We start from the raw sequence: 26,298 nt of genomic DNA, 5'->3' as shown, positions 1-26,298 counted from the left end.
TCCTCTTCTGTAAAATGACTAATAACTATAAAAATGATGTTCATTATCATTCATCTGTAAAAACAATAATAGCACCTTCCTCTCAAAATTGTTGTGAGGATAAAATGAGATAATAATATTTATAAAGTGATTTGCAAACCTTAAAATAATATATAAATGCTAGCTATTATTTTTATAACAGAGCCTTCTTAAAACAATAGTGCCATCCTTGTTCCCCAGCAACAAACAGGATTATAAAAGGATTTGCTGCATTAAATTCCTATACTGTGGAGCCTGGCCAAAAGCTTGAAGGTAAAAATGTGTAGATACCGATCTTGTGAAAAGCATTGCACTTAAAAAACAAAAACAACAAAAAACAAAAAAAAAAACCTCATCCTTCTTCTCTGGTGACATACAATGGGCTTTCATTAAATGACCCACAAAGGATTTATTTCTCTGACACTAATCTAAATGAGTGCAATGCAGAAGTGTTTCATTCAAACAAACTTAAAACTTTTTTAAATGATAAAACAAGAACCAGCATCCCTGAAATCCAGCAGTTTGTTTACAGCAAATAATGGGAGGATGGACAAGTAGCTAGGAGAAGCCGTGTGAGTGTTCCATCTTAATCCGTGACAGCAGTTAACCACCTATCAAAGAATGGTAAATATTTTGACTGTGCAAAAGTGTTTTAAATCGGTGAAAGACCTTGATAACTTGCAGCTCATATTTTAGTAAATACTATGGAGTTTCTATTACAAAATAGAATGGTAATAATTTTTTTTCAAAGACAGCTGCCATGCATAAAAAGGAGTAGAAAAATTGTTTTACTTCCTTCCTAGGCTAAAGCCTGATGGCAAAGTTGATTTGCCATTTTTTTCCCCAGAAAGTTTGCAGCTGTTTCTGCCCTTCCTATTGTACTTGTTTTCAGTGTGTGGCTGGAACACAAGTTCGAGCTCCAGCTGTTGGGTGCAAAGTGAATCAGGTATTTCACAGTGGTTATTTGATTAGAAAGAATTATATTGTTTAACTAATAGTGCTGGGCTTGTGAGAGAGAAGATACTTTTTGACATATTCCTAATATTTAAGCATAACTCATTGAAAAATTGTTTACTTATATGTGCCAGATGAATTTTCTCATGCACATTTTCAGACCAAGGACCTTTTTTTTAAAGTATAGGTTTTGAAGGTTACATACTAATATGTAAACCTATTTAGGTTTATAGAAACATGATATTTTAGTGTCAGAAAAACAACGTAGAGCTACATAAAATACAGCAAAACATTTGGGATCATAGACCTAAAAGGGATCTCAGAGTCTAACGTATTGTAGATGGAGAAACTGAGGCCCAAGCGATTTGCCCAAGATCACACAGGTGGTAAGCAATAGAGTTATGATTTCAATGCGGGGCTTTTTATACCAGAATAAGTGTTTTTCCTTCTATATCACACTGCCTCTCTTAGATCTTTATGTATACATACACACACACACATATATCCAATTGTGTGTGTATATATATATATATGTGTATGTACATATATATATATAATAACATTTCACACTTCCTAAAAAATGACAATTTTGACAAGTTAAAAAAATTCTCTGTAGAAAATAACAAGACTCTGGAACATTAACTCAGTGATTTCTAAATGGAAAAGGAGGAAAATCTGTTTAAGCAAATTAGAGTATTGGTCAAAGGATATGCCTCTGTCTCTCCTATGCATGTTACTGGCTTTGTGTAGATCACCATCTTAATCCAAAAATGATGCTTGCTCAAATTTTCTATAACACTTTCATCAAGTCTTTATTTTCTGTATTTCTTAACACAAATCTGTGCTGATAAAATTGTTGAAAATGTCAGCATTAGGATTAGAATGGGTACAAGAGTATAATGATTCAATCACCTAGGTACTGAACGTAAGGGGGAGATAATCATGACACCGTCCATCACTGCTTCTTTCCTATTGCTGGTGCCATTAGATTCCTTTCTACTACTTTTTTTCACTCCCTCACTCCCCTTTGTTGCTACCTTACTCCTGGACACTGCTATCATATATCATTCCCCCCATGTTGCTTACTCTTTCCAGTTGCCTCTGCTAGATTTTACTGAAATCTATTGGTAAATGAGGATCATCTGAAAAAGCCATCCTGGTCATTGCTTAAAAGATTATGTTAGTCATCAGTGAACATAAAAATAATTACTTCTAGTATGAAGAATCAATTCGCTTATTGACCTTCTATCTTCAAACTCCATCAGCTCCTACACCAGCAACACTGGAAGCCTATACCATGTATTATTGTTTGGAATTACTCTTGTTATTTAGTTTACAGATACAGATAATCAATTCATCATGAAGTGAAGAAAACTTGTGTCAGGAAAAGGGAAACATCCTAATTAAACTTCAGTTCCAACATTAGCCTTTCTTTGGGGAAGGCTAATTTATACTTCTCCTTTATAGATATTAACTAAATCAAAAATTTCTCTTGAATTAATATTTAAATCACTATAAGTTATTCATTAGATAGATAAACATAGATAGACCATCTGTTAAGTGCTTACTATGTGCCAGGCACCAGTTATACAGGTATAAGTAAATGAGACAGTCTCAATACTCAAGGAACTTACATTCTAATGAGGGGGAAAACATATAAAGGAGAGCTGGGAAGGGAAAGGAGAAGTACATGTAGGGAGCATAGTATGGAAATGGGCAGGAAGTGACAGTGAAAACCTAGTTCCAGGCAGGATATGATGAAAGTTTACCTATCAGAGCCCTGTGTCCCAGAGGCAGAGTCCAAGGTCCCAGAGGAGGGAGGATTAGGATGATGGCTGGAGTATATTAGGTATTAAATCAATAAAGTGATTGTTTCCTCAGTGTGCTTACTTAGAATAAATTGTACATGTGAGTCCTGAAACTTGAACTGAGAATTATAATCTCCAACTGGGGAGCAAGTTGTGTCTAAGAGTTCCCTTGTAAGTTGAATGAGTTTAGAACATACTTTTCCACTGAAACCATGTTGTATATCAGAGGTATAAGTGTCCACGGAACACATTGCTGCTATAATACTTCCAACCTTAGCCCATATTAAAATGTAATTGGAAATATTTAACAAAATAAATAAAAATACAATAGAGCATAGATAATGCTAATGTGTAGTTTTCTAAGTCAATATATGGCCCAAAGGGTTCTTTATGTATGATTTAATAGTCTGTTTCTATTTGAGTGTGACACCACTGTTGTATATGATAATTCTTTTCTCAGACTACACAAACTAACTTAACCCACAATGTATGTTACTGTTCCTATGGAACCTAACTATAATCTTTAACAATCTTTGTATGAGAAACTGGGCTCTAGTTTCCAGTTTGGGATATAGTAGTGCCTGCTACTTGTCAAGCACTGTGCTAAGCACTTTACATTTATCTCATTTGATCCTCAAACTACCTTGAGAGATAGGTGCTATTATTAGCCCCATTTGACAGTTAAAGAAACTTAGCCAAACAGGGGGTAAGTCATTTGCCTGGAGTCACACAACCAGTAACCATCTGAGGCCGGCTTTGAACTCAAGTCTTCCTGACTGCAGTCCTAGTGCTCTAACCATTGAACCACATAGCTTATTCTGAGGATGGAACCTAGAGGACTGGAATGATAGTGGTACCCTCAACAGAAATAATTATTTATTTGTCATTAACTTGTGTAATCTGCCACCTTATCTCTACTCTTCTTTGTCCTGCGATGGTTTCCCCATACTTTCTCTTTTTTCTTCCCATGTCCCTAGGAATTGACTCTCTCCCCTATTACTGCCATCACTGGTTGACCAGAGTTCTCTCTTTTCCCGATCTACTGCATCATAGAACATGGTTCATGGTTTCTCTATGACAGAAGACAAATAGCCATTTTTGAAGGTTTTTTACAATGGGGAAAGAAATAGAGATTAAAAATTAAAGAGATTTTTACAAGGTTCAAGAAATTTTGAGTAGATGCTATAGAGTCCCTTCTGATAAGAAAGAAAGGGAAAAAAGTCTCCTTCTATTCCCCTTGCTTCCTGTTTCCCTCCTCTCCTGCAATATGCATCTTTGTTTTTCTTCACTCACTTAGACCCTAAGAAAAGACAAAGTGCACACAGGCAGTGCTGCTAAGTCTTTGGGTAAATATGAATGAAATAAGATTAATCTGCATTTCATAGGTAAGCCAAAGCTTGTCTCAAGGTCTTCCTTTTTCACCAAGGATAGCTGTCCTGGGCAGTTCATCGGTATAATTAGGCTGAGAGTTCTAAAGTGAGAAGCATGATGTGCGTGTGTTGGGGCGGGGGCAGATGGCAGTGGAGAACTTTGGAGAGATGAGACAGGGAGCTGGGGATATTTCCAGAGATGTTCCCCACATCATAAAGTTGGTGCAGTAGTGGGTAGGAGAGAGGTGCTACCATGGATGCAAAGAGGGGGAAGGAATTAATCTCTTCTTTTCTCCTCCCTCTTCCCTCTGGTCATTGCTTATTCTGCCATCAGATAACAACACTGAACCAGTTCTAAACTAGTCATGAATAGGGTAAGAATTGGATACCATAGAAATCTGTCGCATCAATAATAATACCTTACATTTATATAGCCCTTAGAATTGTATAAAGTGCTTTCCTCATAATAGCTCTCTGAGGTAGCTAGTACCAGTATTATTGGCCTCATTTCACAAGGGTTAGGTAATTTGGCTATGATCACAGGACCTAGCAAGGACCTGTGGCACGTCAGACCCAGGGTCCCCGATTCCGAGTCCAGTACTTTGTTCACGGAACCACAGCACTGGAAGATGTGGAGGTTGACAAGAGGGAGGTGGTCAGCAGTGAGGAGTTATGGTTATCTGCCTAGAGCTACCCTTTATATATAATCTTTGTAAGTCAAGAACTTCATAATGATATTTTGCATGTTGTGTTTACCAACCAGAAATCTCAGTCAAGGACATTTTTTGAAATGAATGACTTAAATGTTAAGTTTTCACAGGCAAATTCACAATCATATAAATTGTATCTGTTGCATTTTTAAATGCTACATGTATACCTAGAGGTGTAAAACTTCAAAGATGTGTAATAAAACTTTTCTCTCCACCACCCCATTTTTGGTGGCAGCAATGGAAATTTTTTTTATTAAAGTATGTACCACACTTTTTAGTGTTATTTTCAGATAAATTTAGTTTTGTTAGTTTAAAATCTAAAATGTGTTTACAGAATGGTTCATAAAGTTGGTTCGTAAAAATAGTTTGTGGTTGTTTCACCGCATCTGGACTTCCCTGCTTTAGCACGTTATGCACTTGTAAGGACGTGGCAATAGCAATTAAGAAGAGGAAGACGGAGAAAGCATCTGGCCTTGACAACATAGATGCAAAAGAAAGCCACGATGTACGTGACTCAATTTCAAAAATTCTTGGAACAATTTTCAAGATCTCTCAAAGAGAGGAAGATTATAGATAGGATAATGGACAAAGTTGTTATTTTCCAAAGGGGGAGACTGAGAAGACATAAACAATTACTAGCACCTCTATGGACTTTCTCGTCTCTATGAAATTGGATGAGAATGGGAATGTAACAAGAAGCAACTTGATGAAAACATGAGGAGACAGATGGGCTTTCATAAACAATTCTCGACGGCAGACCATATCTTCCTAGTCATTACTGATCAAGAGGTATAAGGAATCTAAGACTCCATTGGGTCTATTATTTGTTTACCATGAGAAAGAATTGGTTATGGAAGAGCAAAATGCAGCCTTAAAGACTCTCACCAAACTAATCATTTTCCCTAGACGTCTTAAGATTACACAAGTTTCCATAACAGACACAATTATTTATTAATGATCCTCTGGATAGCTGAATAAAGCAAGGCAGGCATCAGACAAGGAGGCATGCTTCCTAAAGGGGTTCACTGTTAATACAACTACTACTACTATTAATTATAATAGCATTTATGTAGCACTTTAAGATTTACAAAGCGCTTTACAAATATTATCTCAATTTGTCCTCACAACAACACTAGAAGATAGATGCTATTATTATCCCCATTTTACACATGAAGAGACTAAGGTTAAGTGACTTGCCCAAGGTCACACAGCTAATGTTCCAAGCTGAATTTGATTTCAACTCTTTCTGCCTCTGGTTCCAGTGCTCTTTCTACCACACCACCTAGATGTTTTGGAGGTTATACTGCACAAAGGCCAGAGAGAAAAGGATTTCCCTGTTGACAGAGATGTGCCACTTAACCGGTGGCATAATCGTGAGACAATACACTGAGACCCAGAACACCAGCCAGTTTCTTTCAAGGGCTGCAGAAGATTAATGACTTGAAGCACAGTGCCTGGCACATAATACGTACATAATAAATGCTAATTAACTGATTAGATCAATCAGAGGAAGAGCAAGCAAGGCCAAAGTTTTCTGCCATGATAAGACTTTGCCCTTTGCAGGAGGAATATGTTGGGAAGAACACCTGTCCTGAGAGTGACTCCAACTCAGATGCAATAGATCACTCAGAACCTGAGGGTTCAGATAAACAATCTATGATATATTAAAATACCCTCAGGTAAAAGCAGTCTCTGAGATGGTTAAAAGACTGCCCAAGAAGGTAAGAGCTGCTGGCAAGGAGATGAAAACAATGAGCACGCAAGTTTTCTGTGTCCCAAGAACCACTGTCAGAGTTTTAGAGATTGACTATATCTTTCTTGCCCCAAAGGGTTCCTCTCCCAGCCAACCTGGAAGCAAAGTTAACTCAAACTACCTCAGGTCTGTTTCATAACCTCATTACTCAACAATCCTAACTGATATTAGGTAAAAATGGAAGGTGAGGCCCACAACAAAACCAGACAGCATTATTTGCTCAGACTTCTGAAGTCTTTCCAAATTTTACTCTACAATGTTTGCAAGTAACCTACCCACATCAAATCCTAATTACTCTTCTTTCTTCATAATTCATTCATTCTATAAATATTTGTCTACTTCTTAGCAATCCAGGGCATTATGCTAGAACTGTCTACCCTGCGAGGATAAAAAAATTAATATGATATGGTTTTTACTTCAAAGCTTTTATAATAAAGAGCAATGGTTCTCAAATTTTTTGTTCTCAGGACCACTTTACATTCTTAAAAGGTATTGAAGATCTCCCCAAAGAGCTTTTGTTTCTATGGGTTATATCTACTGATATTTAACATTTTAGAAATTAAAATATCATAGTTTTATCATGAAAATACTTTTTACCGCAAGGACCCACTAGAAGGGTCTCAGGCAGGGATTCCTGGACCACACTTTGAGAACCACTGATATAAAAAGTAATTCAATAAATTTCAGTAGCTACAATAAGCATAATTGAAATTATTACCTTTATACCTTGATTCAGAGCAATTTGCAGCATTTTGAATTGGCTGTCAGTAAAACTTCCCATTTCTTAATAAAATATTTGATTTACCTTTTTTTGAACATATGGAAAAATAGTATGAGAAGCAGTGTGGTGTAGTGGAGAGGAGCTGGCTTTAGTAGCTAGACTTTGGTTTAGGTCCTGGGTCTGACACATCCTGTCTAGTTGGACCATTGACCAGATCATTTATCCTCCCAGTGACACACACAACTCCCTTGAGGTTATAACTTGCAGAGCAAGTAAGTGGTGACCTGTATCGGTAGAGAAAATTCTTCACCAGAAGCTCCTTATTCCATGAAATCACAGGTCTGTTTGAAAAAAGAAGAAAAAATATAGTAAGATTTTCAAAACTAGTTTAGTTTTATCTTGGCCACTTGATAAGGAAAGTCAGACAAAATTCATAAATTTTGTACAAAATTCATAAAAGTTTTAAAAAACTTTTATTATTATTACTTTTTAAATAATTCATATATTACTTTTTTATTTCAATACTGTTTCCATATATAACTTCATATAAAAACCCTCCTCTAACTTAAGTCTTTGAAATCAATTGTGAGAAATAAATACCAGGTAGCCAGGGAGCACCTCATTTAAATTTTATTCATCATCTTTTTAAAATGTCCATAATCTAAGATTTTTATATTTCAGGGAGGTAAGAGGGATGGCAGACATGTTTATTCTGATTTTTTTTCCCAAGCTTAACACTCTGTCCCAACTTAAATAGTCAAAATTATACTGACAGCCCAGACATCTTCCCAAAAAAATTTCATTTTTATAAAGGTGATGAAAAAATGGGAATGTTAAGACCTGAAATCTACATATCAGCCATCAGTACACACAAGCTTCAAACAATTGCAGCTTTCTATTTCAAGTGCACTGGTGCTGTTAGGTGTCATAAAAACTGAATTTGGAGGCTAGGCCCAGACTTCAGTTCCTTCCTATTTCGTCTCTATTACAACTAAAATGAATCCCCCAATTTCTGGCGAACACCCAGACGCTGCTTCAGAGTTTTGAGAGGGTTAATATTATTACTCAATGAGAAGGAATTCTGGCAATAAGTGAAAGTAGGGAATTAAGGATAGAAAAGCATTCTTTGCATTTCAGAGGGATGGCTATTCTTGAGGAAACATGGATAATGATCAACTAAAAAGGTATTTGCAGCTGTGGTATTACCTCTACTCATAATTCCAAACATTAATCAAGCTTTTTCACATGGCTTTCCTTGGCCTTCTGTTGTTTGTCCCACTCTATATAACAAACAAAACTCATCTGAGGCTCATTAAAGGCATAGAGCTTTGTTTAATTGCTAGCTACTTAACAATTTCCTTAGAGCGTTTCCTTCTATGCCTTTGAAAACTATCTAGGTGGCCCAGCCCTTTACCTGCTGAGGCTTCCTCTTAAAGGCAAACAGGTTTGGCCAAAATTGCTGAAAAGAGACTGGGAAGTTTATTTCATTCACCTTATTCTTATTTACCCCATTTCCTTTCAGAGCAATGTCCACATAAATAAGCATCGTCAAAATCAAAAGTTGAATCTTAGCTATGGGCTCAAAGTCTTTGTGTAGTGAATTTTTTAAGATACAAAAATAAATCAGATAACCAGGCTTCACAAGATGATGGTAATTAAATCCTAGCAATGGGGACTTTTTTTTTTTAATTTTAGAAAAAGGAGAGGGTTTTTTTTTTATTTTTGGTTTGGTTTTGGGTTTTTTTTTTCCCAACAGGAAAGTAACAAAGACAGAGATAGTGACCCAGGAATCCAGAAAGAGAGATTCTTTCAGTCATAGGAAACAATGTTAGAGAAAACACAAGGGTAGAAGAAGGGAAGGGGGTGCTTAAGGAGCAACTACTTTACACAGTTCTGGAAGAATCAAAAGCCAGAATTAAGGTTGCCAGGAGAAATATCAACAATCTTAGATATACAGATAATACTATTCTCGAGGCAGAAAGTGAAGAAGAATGTGGGAAAATTAGAACACTAATGCATTGTTGGTGGAGTTGTGAACTGATCCAACCATTCTGGGGAGCAATTTAGAATTGTGCCCAAAGGGCTATAAATATGTGCATACCCTTTGACCCAGCAATACCACTTCTAGGTCTGTATCCCAAAGAGATCATACAAATGGGAAAAGGACCCACATATACAAAAACATTTATAGCAGCTCTTTTTGTAGTGGCAAAGAATGGGAAATTGAGGGGATGCCCATCGGTTGGAGAATGGCTGAACAAGCTGTGGTATATGAATGTAATGGAATACTGTTGTGCTATAAGAAATGGTGAGCAGGCAGACTTCAGAAAAACCTGGAAAGACTAATATGAACTGATGCTAAGTGAAGTGAGCAGAACCAGGAGAACATTGTATGCAGTAACAGCCACATTGTATGATTACTAACTTTGAGAGACTTATCTCTTCCTAACAATGCAAGGATCTAAGACAACTCCAAAAGACTCATGATGGAAAATGCTGTCCACATCCAGAAGAAGAACTATGGAGTCTGAATGCAGATCGAAGCATATTATTTTCTCTCTCTCTCTCTCCCTCTCTCTCTCTCTCTCTCTCTCTCTCTCTCTCTCTCTCTCTCTCTCTCTCTCTCTCTCTTCTCTCTCTCTCCTCTCTCTCTCTTTCTCTGTTTCTTCCTTCTCATATTTTCTCCCATTGGTTCTAATTCTTCTTGACTAATGTGAAAATAGGTTTAATATGAATATATAAGTAGAGCCTATATCAAATCACACACTGTCTTGGGGTGGGGGAGGGGAGATATAAGGAGAAAATTTGGAACTCAAAATGTTATGGGAGTGAATGTTGAAAACTAAAAAGAAAGTGAAGAAGAATTAAGAAGCTTCTTGATGAGGGTGAAAGAGGAGAATGTAAAAGCTGACTAGAAGCTCAACATAAAAAACCCCAAGATCATGGCATCTGGTCCCATCACTTTCTGGCAAATCAAGGGAGAAAAATTAGAAGCAGTGTCAGATTTTATATTCTTGAGCTCAAAGATCAGTGTTAGTAACTGCAGCCATGAAATTAAAAGATGCTTGCTCCTTGGAAGGGAAGCTATGGCAAATGTGGACAAGATCTAAAAACCAGAGACATCACCTTGCCAACAAAGGTCCATATAGTCAAAGCTAGGGTTTCTCCAGTACTAATGTATGGCTGTGAGAGTCAGACTATAAGGAAAACTGAGCACCATAGAACTGACAATTTCAAATTGTGGTGTTGAAGAAGACTCTTGAGAGTCCCTTGGACATCCAGGAGATCAAATACGTCAATACCTAAAGAAATTAATTCTGACTATTAATTGGAGGGTCAAATAATGAAGCTCAAACTTAAAAACTTTGGCTACATAATGAGAAGACAAGGATCATTAGAAAAGACTCTGATGCTGGGAAAGATTGAAGGCAAAAGGAGAAAGGGATGGTGGAGGATAAGATGGATAGATAGTGACATGGAAGCTTTGAATATGAGCTTGGACAGACTTTAGAAGATACAGTCCATGGAGTCACAAAGAGTCAGATATGACTGAACAACTGAACAACTACTTTATATTAAGTCTAGAAGAACTTGGTAAGTACCACAGAATCACAGAGCTGGAAGGGACCTCTGATGTCATATAATCTAACTTTACCTGAATGAGAGAGAAAGAGTAATATAGCAAGCCTCTGCAGGTGAGAACCCCTCTTGGTTTGCTTGGAGCCAAGAACCCTGGGTTCGACTCCCAACTTAGATGCCTACTAGCTCCTGACCCTGGGTAAATCACTTAACTGCTCTGTATCTCATCTGTAAAGTTAAGGAGGTTCGACTCAGTGATCTCTGAGGTACTTTTTAGCTCTAAATTTGTGATCTCATGATAAGAATCCTCCCTACAATAAGTGGCCATCTCATTCTACCTGGAGATGGCTTTAGTTGTTTTTCAAAATTTTTTTTCTGAAATCAAGACTAACCCTGACTCTTAACAGCTTTCCTCCATTTTACCTAATTTTTCTCTCTGCAGCAACACAGAATAAGGCAAATCTGTTTTCCACAACAGTTCTTCAAGTATTTGACTTTTCTGTCATGTAACTTTTCCCCATGCCCAAGATTCCTCTTCTCCAGGCTGAACGTGCCTGTTTCCTTCAAGTGATTGGTAGAGCACATAGTCTCCAGTCCTCTCACCATATTGATCACCCTCCTCTGAATTTGCTCCAGCTTGTCAATGTTTTTTTCCTAAAATGTGGTGCCTGGAATGGAACACAGTCTTCCATACACGGTCTAACTAGGGCAGTGCACAGAAAAAAATATCAGTCCTCTTATGATAGATACTTCACTGTTATTGTTGTTCAGTTGTTTCTGACTCTTTGTGACACCATTCAGGGTTTTTTTGGCAAAAAATAATGCAGTGGTTTGCCATTTCCTTCTCCAGCCCATTTTACAGATAAGGAAACTGAGAAAAACAAGATAAAGTGAGTTGCCCAGCATCACACAGTTAGTAAGTATCTGAGGACAAATTGAACTCAGTTCTTCCTGACTCTTGGCCCAGTGCTCTATCCACTGAGCTGCCCCACTGTAGATACTATGCCTGTCTTAACTTAGCCTAAGATTACATTAACAATATGAATCAGCTGAGTGATGTAATGAGCCAAGAAATCCAATGGAAATTTAGGTTCCATTTCCTTTGCTTGCTTCTGTTTTGTATACAAGTTTTTTTTTTAATGAAAGTTGATCATTGAGTCCTTTGTGCATTCCTACCATCACATCAAACAGCTCTCCATTTGTGTGTGTGTATGTGTATATTTGTGTATATGTATGCATGTGTGTGAGGAGAATTTAGTTCTGGAAAGCAGTTGATTCCTCTTGGGCTAACTTTCTCAATAGAGTTTTAAAGAAATGAGAACTTACCTATCCTTTCTCTGAACTCTCTGAAAGCCACTCCCCTGACTTTGAGGCTACTTAGTCTGACTCTATATGGTTTCCTCTCTCTTCTGTCATAAATTCTAAGATTACAGTAGTCACTTGTTCCTAGAAAGACAGTTTTTTTCATTTTTCTTTTTGAAATTATTAGAGGTAAAATTGGAAAGTTAGGCTTCAACATTCCCACTATAGAATCATATTTAAGAAATATAAGAGAAATAAATATAATGTGATTATGTCCTGGACAGAGTGAGGTTGAAAAATATGTAGGTTATGAATTTGTAAAACAAATCTAAGTTGTTTAGAAAACAAGACATGGGGTCTGAAGTCATGCCATCAGAGAATCTTAAAATTGGTGTGCATCCTAGAGTCTCACTTACACCAATCTGATACCTGGAATACAAATCACCTCCAACAAGAGGTCTCTCTAATGCTTTTCTTAAACACATTCAGTAAGAATTCACTACTTCCTTGGGCAAAATACTAAGATTCTCATTCTGGAAACAACACACAATAAGTTGGACAAATCACTTAACCTCTTCTCACTTTACGTGAATGATTTCATTTGTGTGCATTTCCCAAAGTGTGATTTTTGTCTTCAACAATTGTCTCTAATGCCTAATATTGAAGTAATATTAATTCCTATCCAGAGTATTCTCTCCCATCCAAAACAATTCCAAACAGAGTAACCTTTGTTGCATCAATTTGTTCCTCAATTTCCTGGTACACAGGCATAGTCAGTCTGCTCAAGGTGATGTTATAGAATACATTATTGTCAAGCCCTTTGGTAAACGAATGTTAAACAAATGCCCAATCAAGTGTGAACTCTTAAAACAATAGGTTCTGTGTGAACCCGATGAGCTTCCCTATTCATATACCACTCCCTTGGAGAAAATTAGACCATTTTGGAAGCTTCCCAAATTGTTTCAGGCCATTACAATACCATTTATTGCACTAAAATAGAGATTTACTAATGATTCCCTAGAACATTTATAAATTGCTTTGTGGGATTTATTCAAGGTAATTTGCAGCCAGTTAGTTACTCCTATGAGATGAATGCACATTCTCATTCCTTTTTTATAGATGAGAAAGCTGGGGGAGTCATTAGGTCATCCCTAATAGCATAAAGGCCGATGCTGGCCCAGCTTTTTCCTTACCTATGCAAATGAATGAAATTTTTCACTGAGGTGGCTATAAGGGATGTTGCCCAATTCCACAAAATAACATGGAGACTAGGACACCAAGGAGAAACAGAAAGATCACTGGACTTGAGAGAGGAGAAAAATAGGTTCAGCTACTGCCTCTGATAGTGTGTGACCATAGGCAAGTAAAACAACTTGTCTGAACTTTTTAAATTTCCTCATCTGTAAAATGGAGAAAATGCCTGCCCCACAGAGTTCAAGTGAAATTCATCTACATAAAGCTTTGTAAACATTACAGTGTCATTTTGAACATCAGCTACATATAAATGTCAGCTACATAATAGCAATTTTCTTTCATTATCTCAGCTGATTTTCACAGCCTGGCAGATCATGCAAGTATGATCCTCGTTTTACAAACGAGTAAACAGAAGCTAATGGGGTTCAAATTACTTGCTCAAGGTAACTCGAGTAAAGTAATAGAATCAGTATTCAAACTCCAATCTTTTGACACCTCATTCAGTCTTTTTTTCCTCAGAGGTGAAGTGGATTAGATTTGGGGTAAGGAATGCCTCAGTGCAAATACTGCCACAATCTCTTAAGAGATATGTGACCCTCTCAGACTCAATTTCCTTGTCTATAAAATCATGTTACTGGATTGCTGTGAGGATCAAATGAAAGGACTTCTCAAAACTCAAGAGCGATTTAAATGCTAGTTTTTATTTTCCTACACCATCCTGCATCTGTTTGAGCCTAATCAACATATTAGTAAGGGCCTGGAAACACTCCTAGTCTCTAACCACTATTCTGAGATAGTGATCTTATTATTGTTGCTCTTGTTTTCTGGTAGTTTCTGTTGACCATAGTCCCTGGGCCTCTAAAAATTTAGCACTTTACTTAACATTAACAATGCCCCATTCTACAATGCTGTAAGGATGGGGAATGAAACCTGCTATCTTAGACTCAACCCAGCTAGGACAAATTTTTCAAAATTTTTCAAAATTTTCAAAATCAGTCAGTTAAGAAACATTTATTAAATACCTGATGTGTGTCAGGTACTTTCCTAAGTGCTGGGAATGCAGAAAAAGACAAAAAACGTCCCTACCCTCAAGGAGCTCAAAACCTAGCATGCAAACAACTAGGTATAAACGGGCTATATACAGGATAAAATGGAGATCATATCAGAGAGAAGGCACTAATGTTAAAGAGAATTAGGAAAGGTGGGTTTTTTCCCCAAAAGGTAGACTTTACATTTTTTTATTTTTTTATTTATTTTTAGCCTTGTTTTCTTTTTAAAGTTTGAGTTCCAGATTCTTTCCCCTCTTCCCATCCGTCTCCTTCTCACTGAGAAGGCCAGCAAAATGATATCAATTATACCTGTGAAATCATGCAAAACATATTTCCATATTAACTATATTACAAAAAGCAAGAAAAATCAAGAAAGCAAGAAAATTTTACTTCATTTTGCACTCAGTTCATCAGTTCTGTCTCTCTAGAGTAGATAGAATTTTTTCATCTTAAGTCCTTTCCAATTGTCCTGCATCATTGTGTTGATCAGAATATTGAAGTCAAAAGGTAGGACTTTAGCTGAAACTTGAAGGAATCTAGAGAAACCAGGATACAGAGATGGGGAAGGAGAAAGTTCCAGGCATGGGGTGTAGTTAGTGAAAATGCACAGAATCTGGAGATCCTGTGTTAGAAACAGCAAAGAGGCCATTTCACTGAATAACAGAGTGGAAGTGTTGGGGGGGAAGGGAGGTAAAGAGTAAGATGAATAAAGAATAAGCCTTTTGGTTAAAAAGACTGGAAAAGTAGAAGGTGACCAGGTTATAAAGGACTCTAAAAGCCAAACTGGAGATTTTATTGCTAATCCTGGAGACACGAGGGAGTCACTGGAGTTAACTGAATAAAGGAGTGACATGGTCAAATCTGAAATTAAGGAAGATCATTTTGATAGCTGAGTAGAGGATGAGCTGGATGGGGGAGATACTTGAGGCAAGGAGACTAATCAGGAGGCTATTATAAACATTGAAATTAAAAATAGCAATTATACGGATAACTTCAGTGCTGTTTCCTTTTTTCCAGTGAGGCAATTGGGGTTAAGTGACTTGCTCAGAGTCACACAGCTAGTGAATGTTATATGTCTGAGGCTGGATTTGAACTCAGGTCTTCCTGACTTCAGGGCCAGTGCTTTATCCACTGTACCGCCTAGCTGCCCTTTCAATGCTATTTTCAAGACATTGTTACAAACATCAGGCCATATTTTGAAGACAAGCAGGAAGTCAGAAATTTGTATACAGGGCAATTCAAGTAACTAATATGTCGCATGATCACAAAATCATTTGAGGATCCATTTTAGCCACTCCAAAAGATTTAGAAATTTGTAAGAGATCCAGAAGAGAACAATAAAAAGTTTGTTCAGAATCTAGGAAAAAAGCGAATTGAAATTAGACTTATCTCAGAGAAGAGAAAAGTGAAGGAGAATGTTTAGCACCTCCAGCATGGCAATATATTTGTTGATCAATCACAAAATATATATTAAGTACCTGAGAAAGACCTTAGCTTAAAAAAATGAAGGTCTCCCACTGCATCTGGGGCCATCTTCAGTCATCTTGACCTATGTCTTGACTATGGAGGAGAGAGCAGGACTGGTGACTTTGCACAGCTCTGCCTCACTTAAATCTAATTCACTTGCAAGTCAAGACATCACCCTCCTGATGTCACTTGTTCTGTTTGAGAATGAAGGACAAACAATAACGACAACGTCCCAGGCACTGTTTTCATCTCCACTGAAGACAGAATACAGGTCATAGAATGTTAGTGGTGAGAAGAACCTGAGATGCCATCTAAGACAACCTTTTCATTTTATGTGAATAAACTGAGGTCCAGAGAGGCAGTGACCTGCCCAAGGCCACATACTAGCTGTGTGGTAAAACACCCAGCTCCAAAGACAGAGAAAATGGGTTCAAATCCCTCCAGTGATACCACCTGTCTGACTTCAGGCAAGTCATTTTACTTCCTTTAAAAAAAACTCTAAAATGTGAACTTGAGGGTCTCTGAGGTCCCTTCTATTTCTAGAAAAGTGGGAGGGGTTTCAATTAGAAATAAATAAGAATTCCCTCACAGCTACAATTATGTTACTAAGTGAATGAGTCTTCTGTCTTCCTTTTTTTCTATCTTCTATGATGTTTTGCACCCAAGTAGACACATTGCCTCCCCAGGAAATTTCTGAAAAAATTATAAACAATTGATTATCTCATGCTTTTTGATAGGCTTTTCCAGAGGCAGAAGATTAATTTTAAAAAAATAGATTGACTAAACAGCAAGTTAGACTATTCAGATGTTAAACCAGTCATATAAGCTTTCTCTTATCCTGTTATCAAACTTCTCTAAGATTGTATTGAATTTGTTAGTATAAAGGCTTTCTTTTTTCTTTTTTTTTCCTTTTAGGTTGTGGTTTCTCGAGGACAATCAACCCCTCATGTGAATTTTCAACTGGATTCCCATCCCGTTTCTCCGGAAGTGATTGTTGAGCAGCCATTAAATACAGATGGCTTCACACTAGTTATCACTGGGAAGAAGGTTAGACCTTTCCCCCTTAGCTGAGGTTCTTTGCAAAAAGATATTTACAAGTTTCTTTGGCCATTTGTAACTTTCCGCTTCCTCTTGGATCTATGTGCAGATAGCTTCTTCCAAGGGGATTCCAAAAATGAATGAAGTCAATTTACATTTTTTATACCAAGATGACTGAAACTGAGGAAGGCCTTTGAGCTACTGCAACTTATGTTTTCTGTTTTGATTTCTATTCTCTATGAGAAAAATAAACAAAAACGAATATTAAAAACCCAATAACAAAACTGTGGCACAAACCTAGAAAAGCCAGGAAATATAAATTTGGAGCTTATATTCAACTTCCTGGGGGTCATGATTTATCTTCATGTAGCTTGAGTTTTTGTTGCTTCAAATTGATGGCAGGCAGAGCAGAGTAACTATCAAACAACAAGTATATCATTGCAAGGAAAGTGCCAGTTAAGAATATCATTACCTTTCACCACATAGTCGCAAAAGTATAAGAATGGATGCGTTGCATCTAATCCTTTAATCATCATTAGGAGCTTTAGAGACAAAACCGTCTTCTGTAACTGGTATAATAATAGATACCATAAAGTAATATGTTTAATGTATCTTTTCTGTATTTGATCTCTGTTTAATGAAAAATTACATTTGGAAATATTTTCCTAATCTTTATCCCTAGATAACCAAGATCCCATTGAATGGCCTTGGTTGTGACCATTTTAAGTCCTGCAGTCAGTGTCTCTCAGCCCCTCCTTTTGTGCAGTGTACCTGGTGCCATAATCAATGTGTGAAATCTGAGGAATGTGTCACTGAGCTAGGCAACCAAGATATTTGTCTGCCTACTATTTATGAGGTAAGGTTTTAAGTTTCTCCATCAGATGTTTTGGCTTTTTAAATTTTTTCTTTTACAAACCCCTGTTCTAGTATTTCCATCATTCTCCCAATAAGAGTAAAGGGCAAAAACTAAAAAATGAAAACAAAAAAAAAAAAAACCTGGTTTATTCAGTGAACTATGGCCATCAACCAAAGCATATATGTCTGATTGCTTTCAGCCTTTTGTCTGTATCCTGTTGTTTGGAAAAATACTATTGAGCTTGGCACTTGAATTGACCATCTAAGGAGCTCCTTCAACACCCATATTCTCTAATGTGTTATCTGTCTGACAATTCAGTTCAATACACTATGAATTTATTGAACACATATTGTGCTAGGCCTCAGGGATAAAAAGATAAAAGAATTACATAGTCTCTGCCCTCAAAGAGCTTACAGGCTAATAAGCAAACAAGATATTCATTTCAACTCAACAAGTTTTCATTGAGCAGCCATTATGTGCCTAGCATTGTTAAGTGCAGGAGAAATGAAAACTTCCCAAGAAGTTCACACTCTACTGGAATGTAGTATGTATACAAATAACTAGAATAATACAAAGTAGAATGGGATAAAGGCATAGGAAAGGTAAAAACTGAAGAATGAAAGACTTGGGGAGGAAGGAATCCTAGGTGACAAGCCTAGGTAACTGGGAAAATGAAGTGCAATCATCAAAAATGAGGCAGTTAAGGGGAGGGGCAGGTTTGAGGCGGAAAGACAATGATTTCAGTTTTTAGACATGCCTAGTTTGAGGTACAGATAGGACAACCAGGTAGAGATTTAGAAGAAAGATTGGAAATGTAAGATTTCCTTACTTAAGAGGCAGGAAGCTGTGAAGACAACCAAGAGGAAATAATCAAACACAAAAGAAGCAAGCCAGGATAGAAAACTATCATGGAATCCAAAGGACAGTTGGTCGAATGCCGAAGAAAGAACAAAGAGGATGATAATTAAGAAAAAGCCATAGTTTGGGGTATTTAGGAGATCACTGGTTAACTTGAAGGATAAAAAGCTCAGCAGAGCATTGGGGACAAAATCCAGATTTCAAAGCTTTGAGGAGCATTAAGGGAATGGAGGCAATCCTTTTTACAAAAGGAAAGTTGCATCAGGATTGAAGGAATGGCTCTTGCTTTGAAAAGTGAGGCCCAAGCATGATTATACACTAAGTGGAAGGAACTGAGAGAGACAGTAAAGGCAAGAGTGAATGGGGAAAGTTGATAGAAGAAGGTTAGTCAGTCAATCAACAGATCCTTACTATGAGCCAGGCACTCTGTGCTCATCATGAAGAGTCAGGAGGAGGTACATCGAGGGCAAAGATAGAAAATTTAGCTTTGTCATACAGAGCCACTTCACTGAATCCAGAGGGAAGGAAGAGAAGGTAGGTGAAGACAGAGATTTTTTCATATCAAAGAAAGAAAGGAAGTTCATATCTAATGTCTTCAGTCAGCTAAATAAAAAGGAAGAAGCAAGATCATTAAGTGAGCTCATCTTGTACTTCACTGAGAAATCTTGGCTAATAGTATAGGGTCTATTCACATAATGAGCCCCATTATTCCTCTCTACTTGGCTATATACCCTGTTGCTTCCTGAATCACCACTTCCTGGATTCCTTGTAACCCATTTCCAAGTGGCCAGGAGCTCTGCTCACTCAGCTGCCAGACAAGAACCCTTTCCTAGTAACTTGTGGAATGAGTTGGAATGTTCCATCCATTCATTAAGGTGACTGATAATGGAAGAAATTCCTAGTCATTTTGTGGGCCAAAAAATAGGACTGACTGGATCCTCCCTATCTGACCACTGACGAGCTGGGTTTTCACTGACAATTCTCAGTCAAATCAGATTTCTTGCCCACTTTTTTGACAGTGGCTATCAGTCAAGTACACAGAAGAGACCTTGTTGGCAATGACCTTCCATAACAGCTTTTAGAGCAAGAATAAAGAATAAAGATGCAACAAGTGTACCTACCTATCTACTTTAGTGAGTCATTACTATCATGACCACATTCTCAAACTGCTATTTGAGCATATTTTTGGTACTGTGTTCATCTCCATAAGAAAATTTACTAAAAAAATGAAAAAAACCACCTCATTACCACCACCATTTTAAAAATTTTTTTAAATTACAACCACTTTCCTGAACATGACTAAGCGTGTATTTTCCTTGCCTGGAAAATTCATTTAGTATAGAACAGTTGGGCTTCACTAATTCGAACTCCTGTGAAGTAGGAAAGTTATAGGTTTCTATTGTCTGGATCAAGTCCATAAGTAAACAAAGTTTACAAGTCAGAACAAGAGCTGGTATCACAGCTCATGGCTGTTTTCATTTAGCTATGGTTTGAAGCAAGATTCGTACTGGATGATTGTTCATTTAACCAAATCATTTTCTATTAAGTGTGACATAAATATTAAGACCAAGTTTGATAAGGCAATGAGTAAACTAAAAGCAAGTAAATAAATGAAGATCTACCCTGCTGTATTTATGCCCTTTTGTCTTTACTTAATGTGCTTACCCTGTAACAAGGAATTTTACTCTTTTATGAACACTGGGGCATGTCAATAGAGGTAGCAATTTAAAACACTAGAAATCTGAGCTCAGACAGCCAGTGAAAAGCATGGGTGTGTGTATGAATGTGTGGGTGAGTGGGTGTGGGTATGTGTGTTTTCAATTGTCACCTCTACTTTATTTGAAAATTAGACAAGGTGATTTTTAAAGTGAAGGAAGAATGTTGGCAAAAGGGTGACCTGTGCAAATGAAACATTTAAGACTTATAAATATGCTTCTCATATCGTCAGTCATAAAGACTACCCTAGAGCGGTAAAAATAAATTAAACTTTTTTGAGTCAAGTAGAATAAAGTGTATAAAATGTCTGCTTCTCTGGAACCAGTTTACCCAGATAGTGTTAGAAGTGCTAATAAAATTTGTTTTAATCCCCTGGTGCTCATAAATTATAAAGCCGTGATGTCTAAGTGCACTTTTCTTCATTGCTATTGTATTTCTGCTCCAAAGAGCAAAAAGCTGAAAGGTGTTTAGTTATTCAGGCTCTTTCGATGGCACAGTATTATTCTGTGTTCTAAATATGAATAATATTTATTATAAACATTATATAAGTATTTAAATACAAATATGATTTTATAAAATATGTCTATATATAAACATGTCTAAATATAAATATATTTGCTTTATCTAACTACAATGAACTTTCTTCTTTCCTCCTCTTGCACCTTCTATCAATCCACTACTGATATATTTGAATCTTCTAAAAGATAGAATTATAGCATTCACAGGTTTGTAAAGCTTGCTTCAAGACTGTTGGAAGGGAAATAACGCAGCTGAGTATATAAATCCCTTTTGTTTCATAGTTGTTAGTGAGATTTCATGCTCTGCTAGACCATGACGTTTACATTCTTGCTGGAAAAAAAAAACAGATTATTCATCTTTTTCTAATCTGCTTAAAGTCCATGTGCATAAAATCCAACTGATGTATTGAGTTTAGCTCTCCAATAAACACGGGATAGGTTGCTTTACAGACTATACAAAGTTCAATCCCTGAAATCTTTTACAATTCCACATAGGAGATTTTCAGTAATGCAAGTCAATTAACTTATTGTTTGGAGCACATTATCTGATCTTGAATTTAAAGACATATAGGAGAGGCTTTTAAAATGAGCACTTTTCCAATATATTCTATATAGGCATTAAGAAGAAAATTAGCATGTGTTGTAGCACTGAACTCAATTCCAGGGAGAAATCAAAACTGCTCCTTAATTGATCAGAAAATTTGAAGATAACAAGCTACTGGTGAAAGGATGACCTGTTCCAGTGAAACATTTAATACTTATAAATATGCATCGTATGTGACCATTTCCATCCTGAAGAGAGAGGGGGAAGTTGCTCTAATGAACCTACCAATACATATATGCATATGTGTTAGAGGGGATTATTTAACTCATTTTTAATGAACTGAAGCGATATGATTTAAATGTATTACTTGAACATGAGACTTAAAACATCCAATTCTTAGACAATGGGTAAAATTAGTGGTGCCACTTTTATATATGAAAAGGGAAAGTGTAGATTTATTTCAGCTTAGTTGTCTCCCCCTAAAGAGATGGAGGATCCAGCCTACAAAACTTCTTAGTAGATAACCAACCCTGTATATACTATACGTCCTCCTCCCTCACCCCTAGGAAAACTGTCATTTCCAAACTACTATACATGTTCTTGGGATCCATAGACCACTACCACTTTTCTTTAGCTTTCATTCCAAAGTTACCTGCCTACTCCCCTCACCCCAAAAAGATTCAAAGAAATGCCCATTTAATTGCCTTTTGGGGGAGAATGATTAATTCAAACTTTAAAAAAAGTTTTATTGATGTGTTTTGTTTTTACATTACAAACATTTACAGATTACCCACACTAAATAAGAGGTCTCTTGTAACAAAACAAATAAAACAATTAACCAAAACTAACATACGGTGACTTCATCTGAAAGTGCATTCAACATTCCACACCTGTATATCATCACCCACCTACTTAAAAAAATTTAATGAATAGCTATCTATTCTCTCTTCCTCCCACTCTCCACTTCATTAAAGAGAAAAAGAGAGAGCTGGGGGGAGGGAAGGAGAGAGAAAAAAATAAAACCAAAATCTTTATAGCAAATACACATAGCCAAGCAAAACAAATTCCTTCATTGGCTGCATATAATTATATTCTTATTCTGCATGTGTGCATTCTCATTTTGCACCGTAAAACTGTCACCTCTCTATCAAGACGTATCACTAGGTTTAATCACTGGTCTTTTGGAATTATGGATGGTTATTGTATTGATCACAGTTCTCATAGCTTTCAAATTATTTGTCTTTAAATTGCTGTTTTTATCATATAAATTGTTTTCCTGATTCTGTCCATTTCAGTATTCATCAATGTATAGAAAATTCTCAAAATTATTCATTTTTATAATATTGATGTTACAGTAGAAATTATTCTTCTGGTTCTGCATACTTCTCTCTACATCAGTTCATATAAGTCTTTCCATTTCTCTTTGAAATAATTTGTTTCATCATTTCTAACTGCATAAAAAAGGCAGAATAAAAGGAGATGGCAAAGTTCAGAATTGGGGTTTAGACTGTTGGGGGGAGGGAAAAAGCTTTTATATGGTGTCTACTGTAGGCCACACACTCTGCTAAGAGCTTCACAAGTATTATATCATGTGAGCCTCACAACAGCCCTTCGAGGTAGGTGCTGTTTTCCCCCTTTTCCAATTGAGGAAACTGAGGTAAACAGAGGTTAAGTGATTTGTTCAGGTTCACACAACTCCTAAGTGTCTGAGGCCAAATTTGAAACCAGATCCTCCTCACTGGAGGTCCACCACTCTGTCTACTGAGCTGCAGTTAAGCAGGAGTTGTACAATATCCATCCTTAAGGTATGCAATATCCAATCCTACTTCTGACTATCAGATGCTAGAGAAGACTTCTTCTTCATGATTACCAGACTCCCTTCTGCCTTACAAGGTACCTGCAGAATAGAGTGGTAGCTAGATTCCATTTTAGGTACAGGGCTAACATTTTAGGTACAGGGCTAAAGAGTAAATGTAGGCAGCGGTATCAGCCAAAATGAGCCCATGGCAGCTGTTTTCAGTAAAGAAAAAAACCTTCATTAGAATAGGGAATAGCAGCTGCAGTGACTGCCTCAGGCTGAATAGATCCCTATGAGCTTTGGATGTCTTGTTCTCTCCTACTGGGTTTCTAACAAAATAATAAACGGATTTCTCTAGCAGTTCTCACTTGGCCAGAGATGGAAGAGGTAAATCTTCATTTAAAAAAAAAAACACAACAACTGAATAGCTATCACTAAAACATTAAGTTAAGACCTTAAAGAGGGTTGGTAACAAGTGGAAGTTAAGACTTTACTTTGCGATTATTTACTTGGGAGGGTTGGGAATGTTTGCATATTAGAATTTTGTTAAGAGCCCATATAAATCATAAAGGAATAGCTTTTAGACTTTTACCAAGCATGCCTTAGCAAATACCTTTACTGCTTTTTGTATGGCCTCTAAGAGTAGAGCTATGCTTTTCCCACCATTGTTATATTTTACAGCACAATTTACAATATACCCCCCAAAAGAGCATTTCCTTTTTAGATTGTCACAAAGGCTATTGAGGAGCTTATTTTTGACTTGAAAATAGAAAGGGCTTGTTGTTATTGTTTAATTTTAGATTTAATCAAAGAAGTTTTCCTATAAACTTCAAAACTGCCTGAGTACTATTTGATTTCACAGTCGCTACATTTTCATCGGTAGACTTGCTTTCACCAGGAGAAAAAAAAAACCTACATTAACTTTTTGGGGTGTATTATTGGCATATTTGTTCACAAATATGCCAATAATAAAATGAACATATTATGCTTTGAGTATTGTTCAGTGAAAATTTTAACATTTCAAAATTTTAGTGGAAGATAAGCCTTGGAAGAAAATTGTAACACTACTACTGTTTGGCACTGGTTCAATGCTTGCATTTGCTATTTTAAGTCTCTAACAGGGACTGTTTATTTGTTACTGCTATTAGAAGGAAAGTTATAACCCGATAATTATGAGGTATTGAACAAGACGATCAGAATTTTGAAGATTTACAAAGGACAAAAATTCCATTAACCCAGTTAACTCTTTGTATCCTTCCCTCTTCTGTCTTTTTTGCCTTTCTTTGCCCATCATATCTTCCGTGCCTGGAGTAGACCGCTCTGTCGCCCCCATCTCTGTAGAAGTCCCTAAAAAGTCTTTCTTGCCCATCCCTCTCACCTGCTGAATTTCTCTCCTTTGGCTCATCACTTTTTTATTTAGGCACACGTATATGTTTTTGCACTATTTGAGGTTCCTCTAAGTGGCCCCTGTCTTAGCTTCACCTAGACCACATGTGGCCTCGAGGCTGCAGGTTCCCCACTCCGACCTAGGTCTTTGGTGTTGTTGGGATATTTGCCCCTGTAGCTCACAGCCTCCTGCTGATACTTCTCTTACCAGACCAAACCAAATGACCTTGAATTCAAAGTAAAGACATTCGATTAAACAGAATTACAAGCCAGTAAGAGAAAGTTGCAAATGATATTAAACGCTGTTAATGATAATTCCCAAATGACTGCCAGTCCTCTTCATGTCTCATACAGGACATTAGTTCTCCTCTACACAACAGCAGCTCAATGAAGGGTATTCAGGAAGCTCACCAAAATACTAGAGAGCACTTGGCTTCTTGGCATTGCACTGAAAGCCAGTGTGGGCAGCAACACACAAAACTTTATTTCCTATCTCTGTACCTTTGCAGTGACTCCTCCCACCCAAGCCACTGCTGCCTCTTAGAATCTCGAGTTTAGTCCAAAACGCATTGCATTTCTACTTGAAACCCAAATGATATTTTGCTGCCCCTCTCACCTCCCATTCATTACCTTTTTTTGTTGGGGCAGCTAAGTGGTACAGCAAATAGAGCTCTGGGCCTGGAGTCAGAAACTACTGAATTCAAATACTGCTTCAGATAACTAACCTGTGTCTGCATTGGTTTCCTTATCTGTAAAATGGGGGAAATAATAGCAACTACCTCCAGGGTGGTCGTAAGGATCACATGAGATAATAATTTTAAAGAGCTTAGCATGGTGCTTGGCACATGGTAAGTGCTATATAAATGTTACATTTTATTTTATAGGATCATAGATGGAGAACTATGGAAGGGGCCTTTGAAATCATTTATCTAGTTCACCCTCCCTTCCCATTTTACAGATGAAGAAACAAGCCTAGAGAGATTAAGAGACTTCTAATTAGCAGAGCAGTCATGTCCAATTCTTCATGACCCATTTGGGGTTTTCTTGTCAACGATGCTGGAGTGGTTTGCCATTGCCTTCTCTTGTTCATTTTACAGATGAGGAAACTGAGGCAAACTGGTTTAAGTGATTTGTTGAGGGCCTCACAGCTAGTCTGAGGCTGGATTTGAACTCAGAAAGATGAGTCTTCCTATCTCCTGGCATAGCACTCTATCCACTGTCCTACCTAGCTTCGGGAAATTCTAACTCAAGTTGATGTCTCTTTACACAGCTCCATACTACTTCCTTTATAGATGTACATGTTATCTTTTTCATTAAAATATCAGAGCCTTGAGGGCAAAAATAATTTCATTTTTGTCTTTGAGTTACCAGTGCCTGGCACTTAGCAGCTATTTAATAAATGCTTCATGATTGATTAGTTAATTGAACACATAATCCATGCCCAAACACATCTCCTTGCATACTGTGTTTTTCCCTTATTGAACTGTAAGGTCCTTGGGGCAAGAAGTTGTCATTTTTCAGCTTTACATGCCTAGTGCCTAATACAAGACTTGCACACAGTAAGCTCTTCATAAACGTTTGTTGCCTGAATTGAACGTTACAAATAATAAATACAAAAGGAGATATTTTAACCTTTACAAATACTTGTGTGAATTATAG

General features: G+C 37.0%; 1 protein-coding gene across 1 annotated transcript in view; it reads left to right on the top strand.

Moving 5' to 3' along the window:
• The window catches only part of MET (MET proto-oncogene, receptor tyrosine kinase), a 151,835-nt gene that overhangs the window by 75,073 nt on the left and 50,464 nt on the right, over nt 1-26,298 (top strand). The window contains exons 4-5 of the mRNA XM_020979317.2: nt 16,841-16,972; nt 17,646-17,819. Of these exons, the coding sequence (XP_020834976.1) occupies nt 16,841-16,972; nt 17,646-17,819 (306 nt within the window). The remainder of the gene's footprint in view (nt 1-16,840; nt 16,973-17,645; nt 17,820-26,298) is intronic.

The sequence above is a fragment of the Phascolarctos cinereus genome, unplaced genomic scaffold, assembly GCF_003287225.1.
Source record: "Phascolarctos cinereus isolate Bilbo 61053 unplaced genomic scaffold, phaCin_HiC Scaffold_1;HRSCAF=81, whole genome shotgun sequence".
NCBI lineage: Eukaryota > Metazoa > Chordata > Mammalia > Diprotodontia > Phascolarctidae > Phascolarctos > Phascolarctos cinereus.
This window is presented reverse-complemented; position numbering and strand designations above follow the sequence as displayed.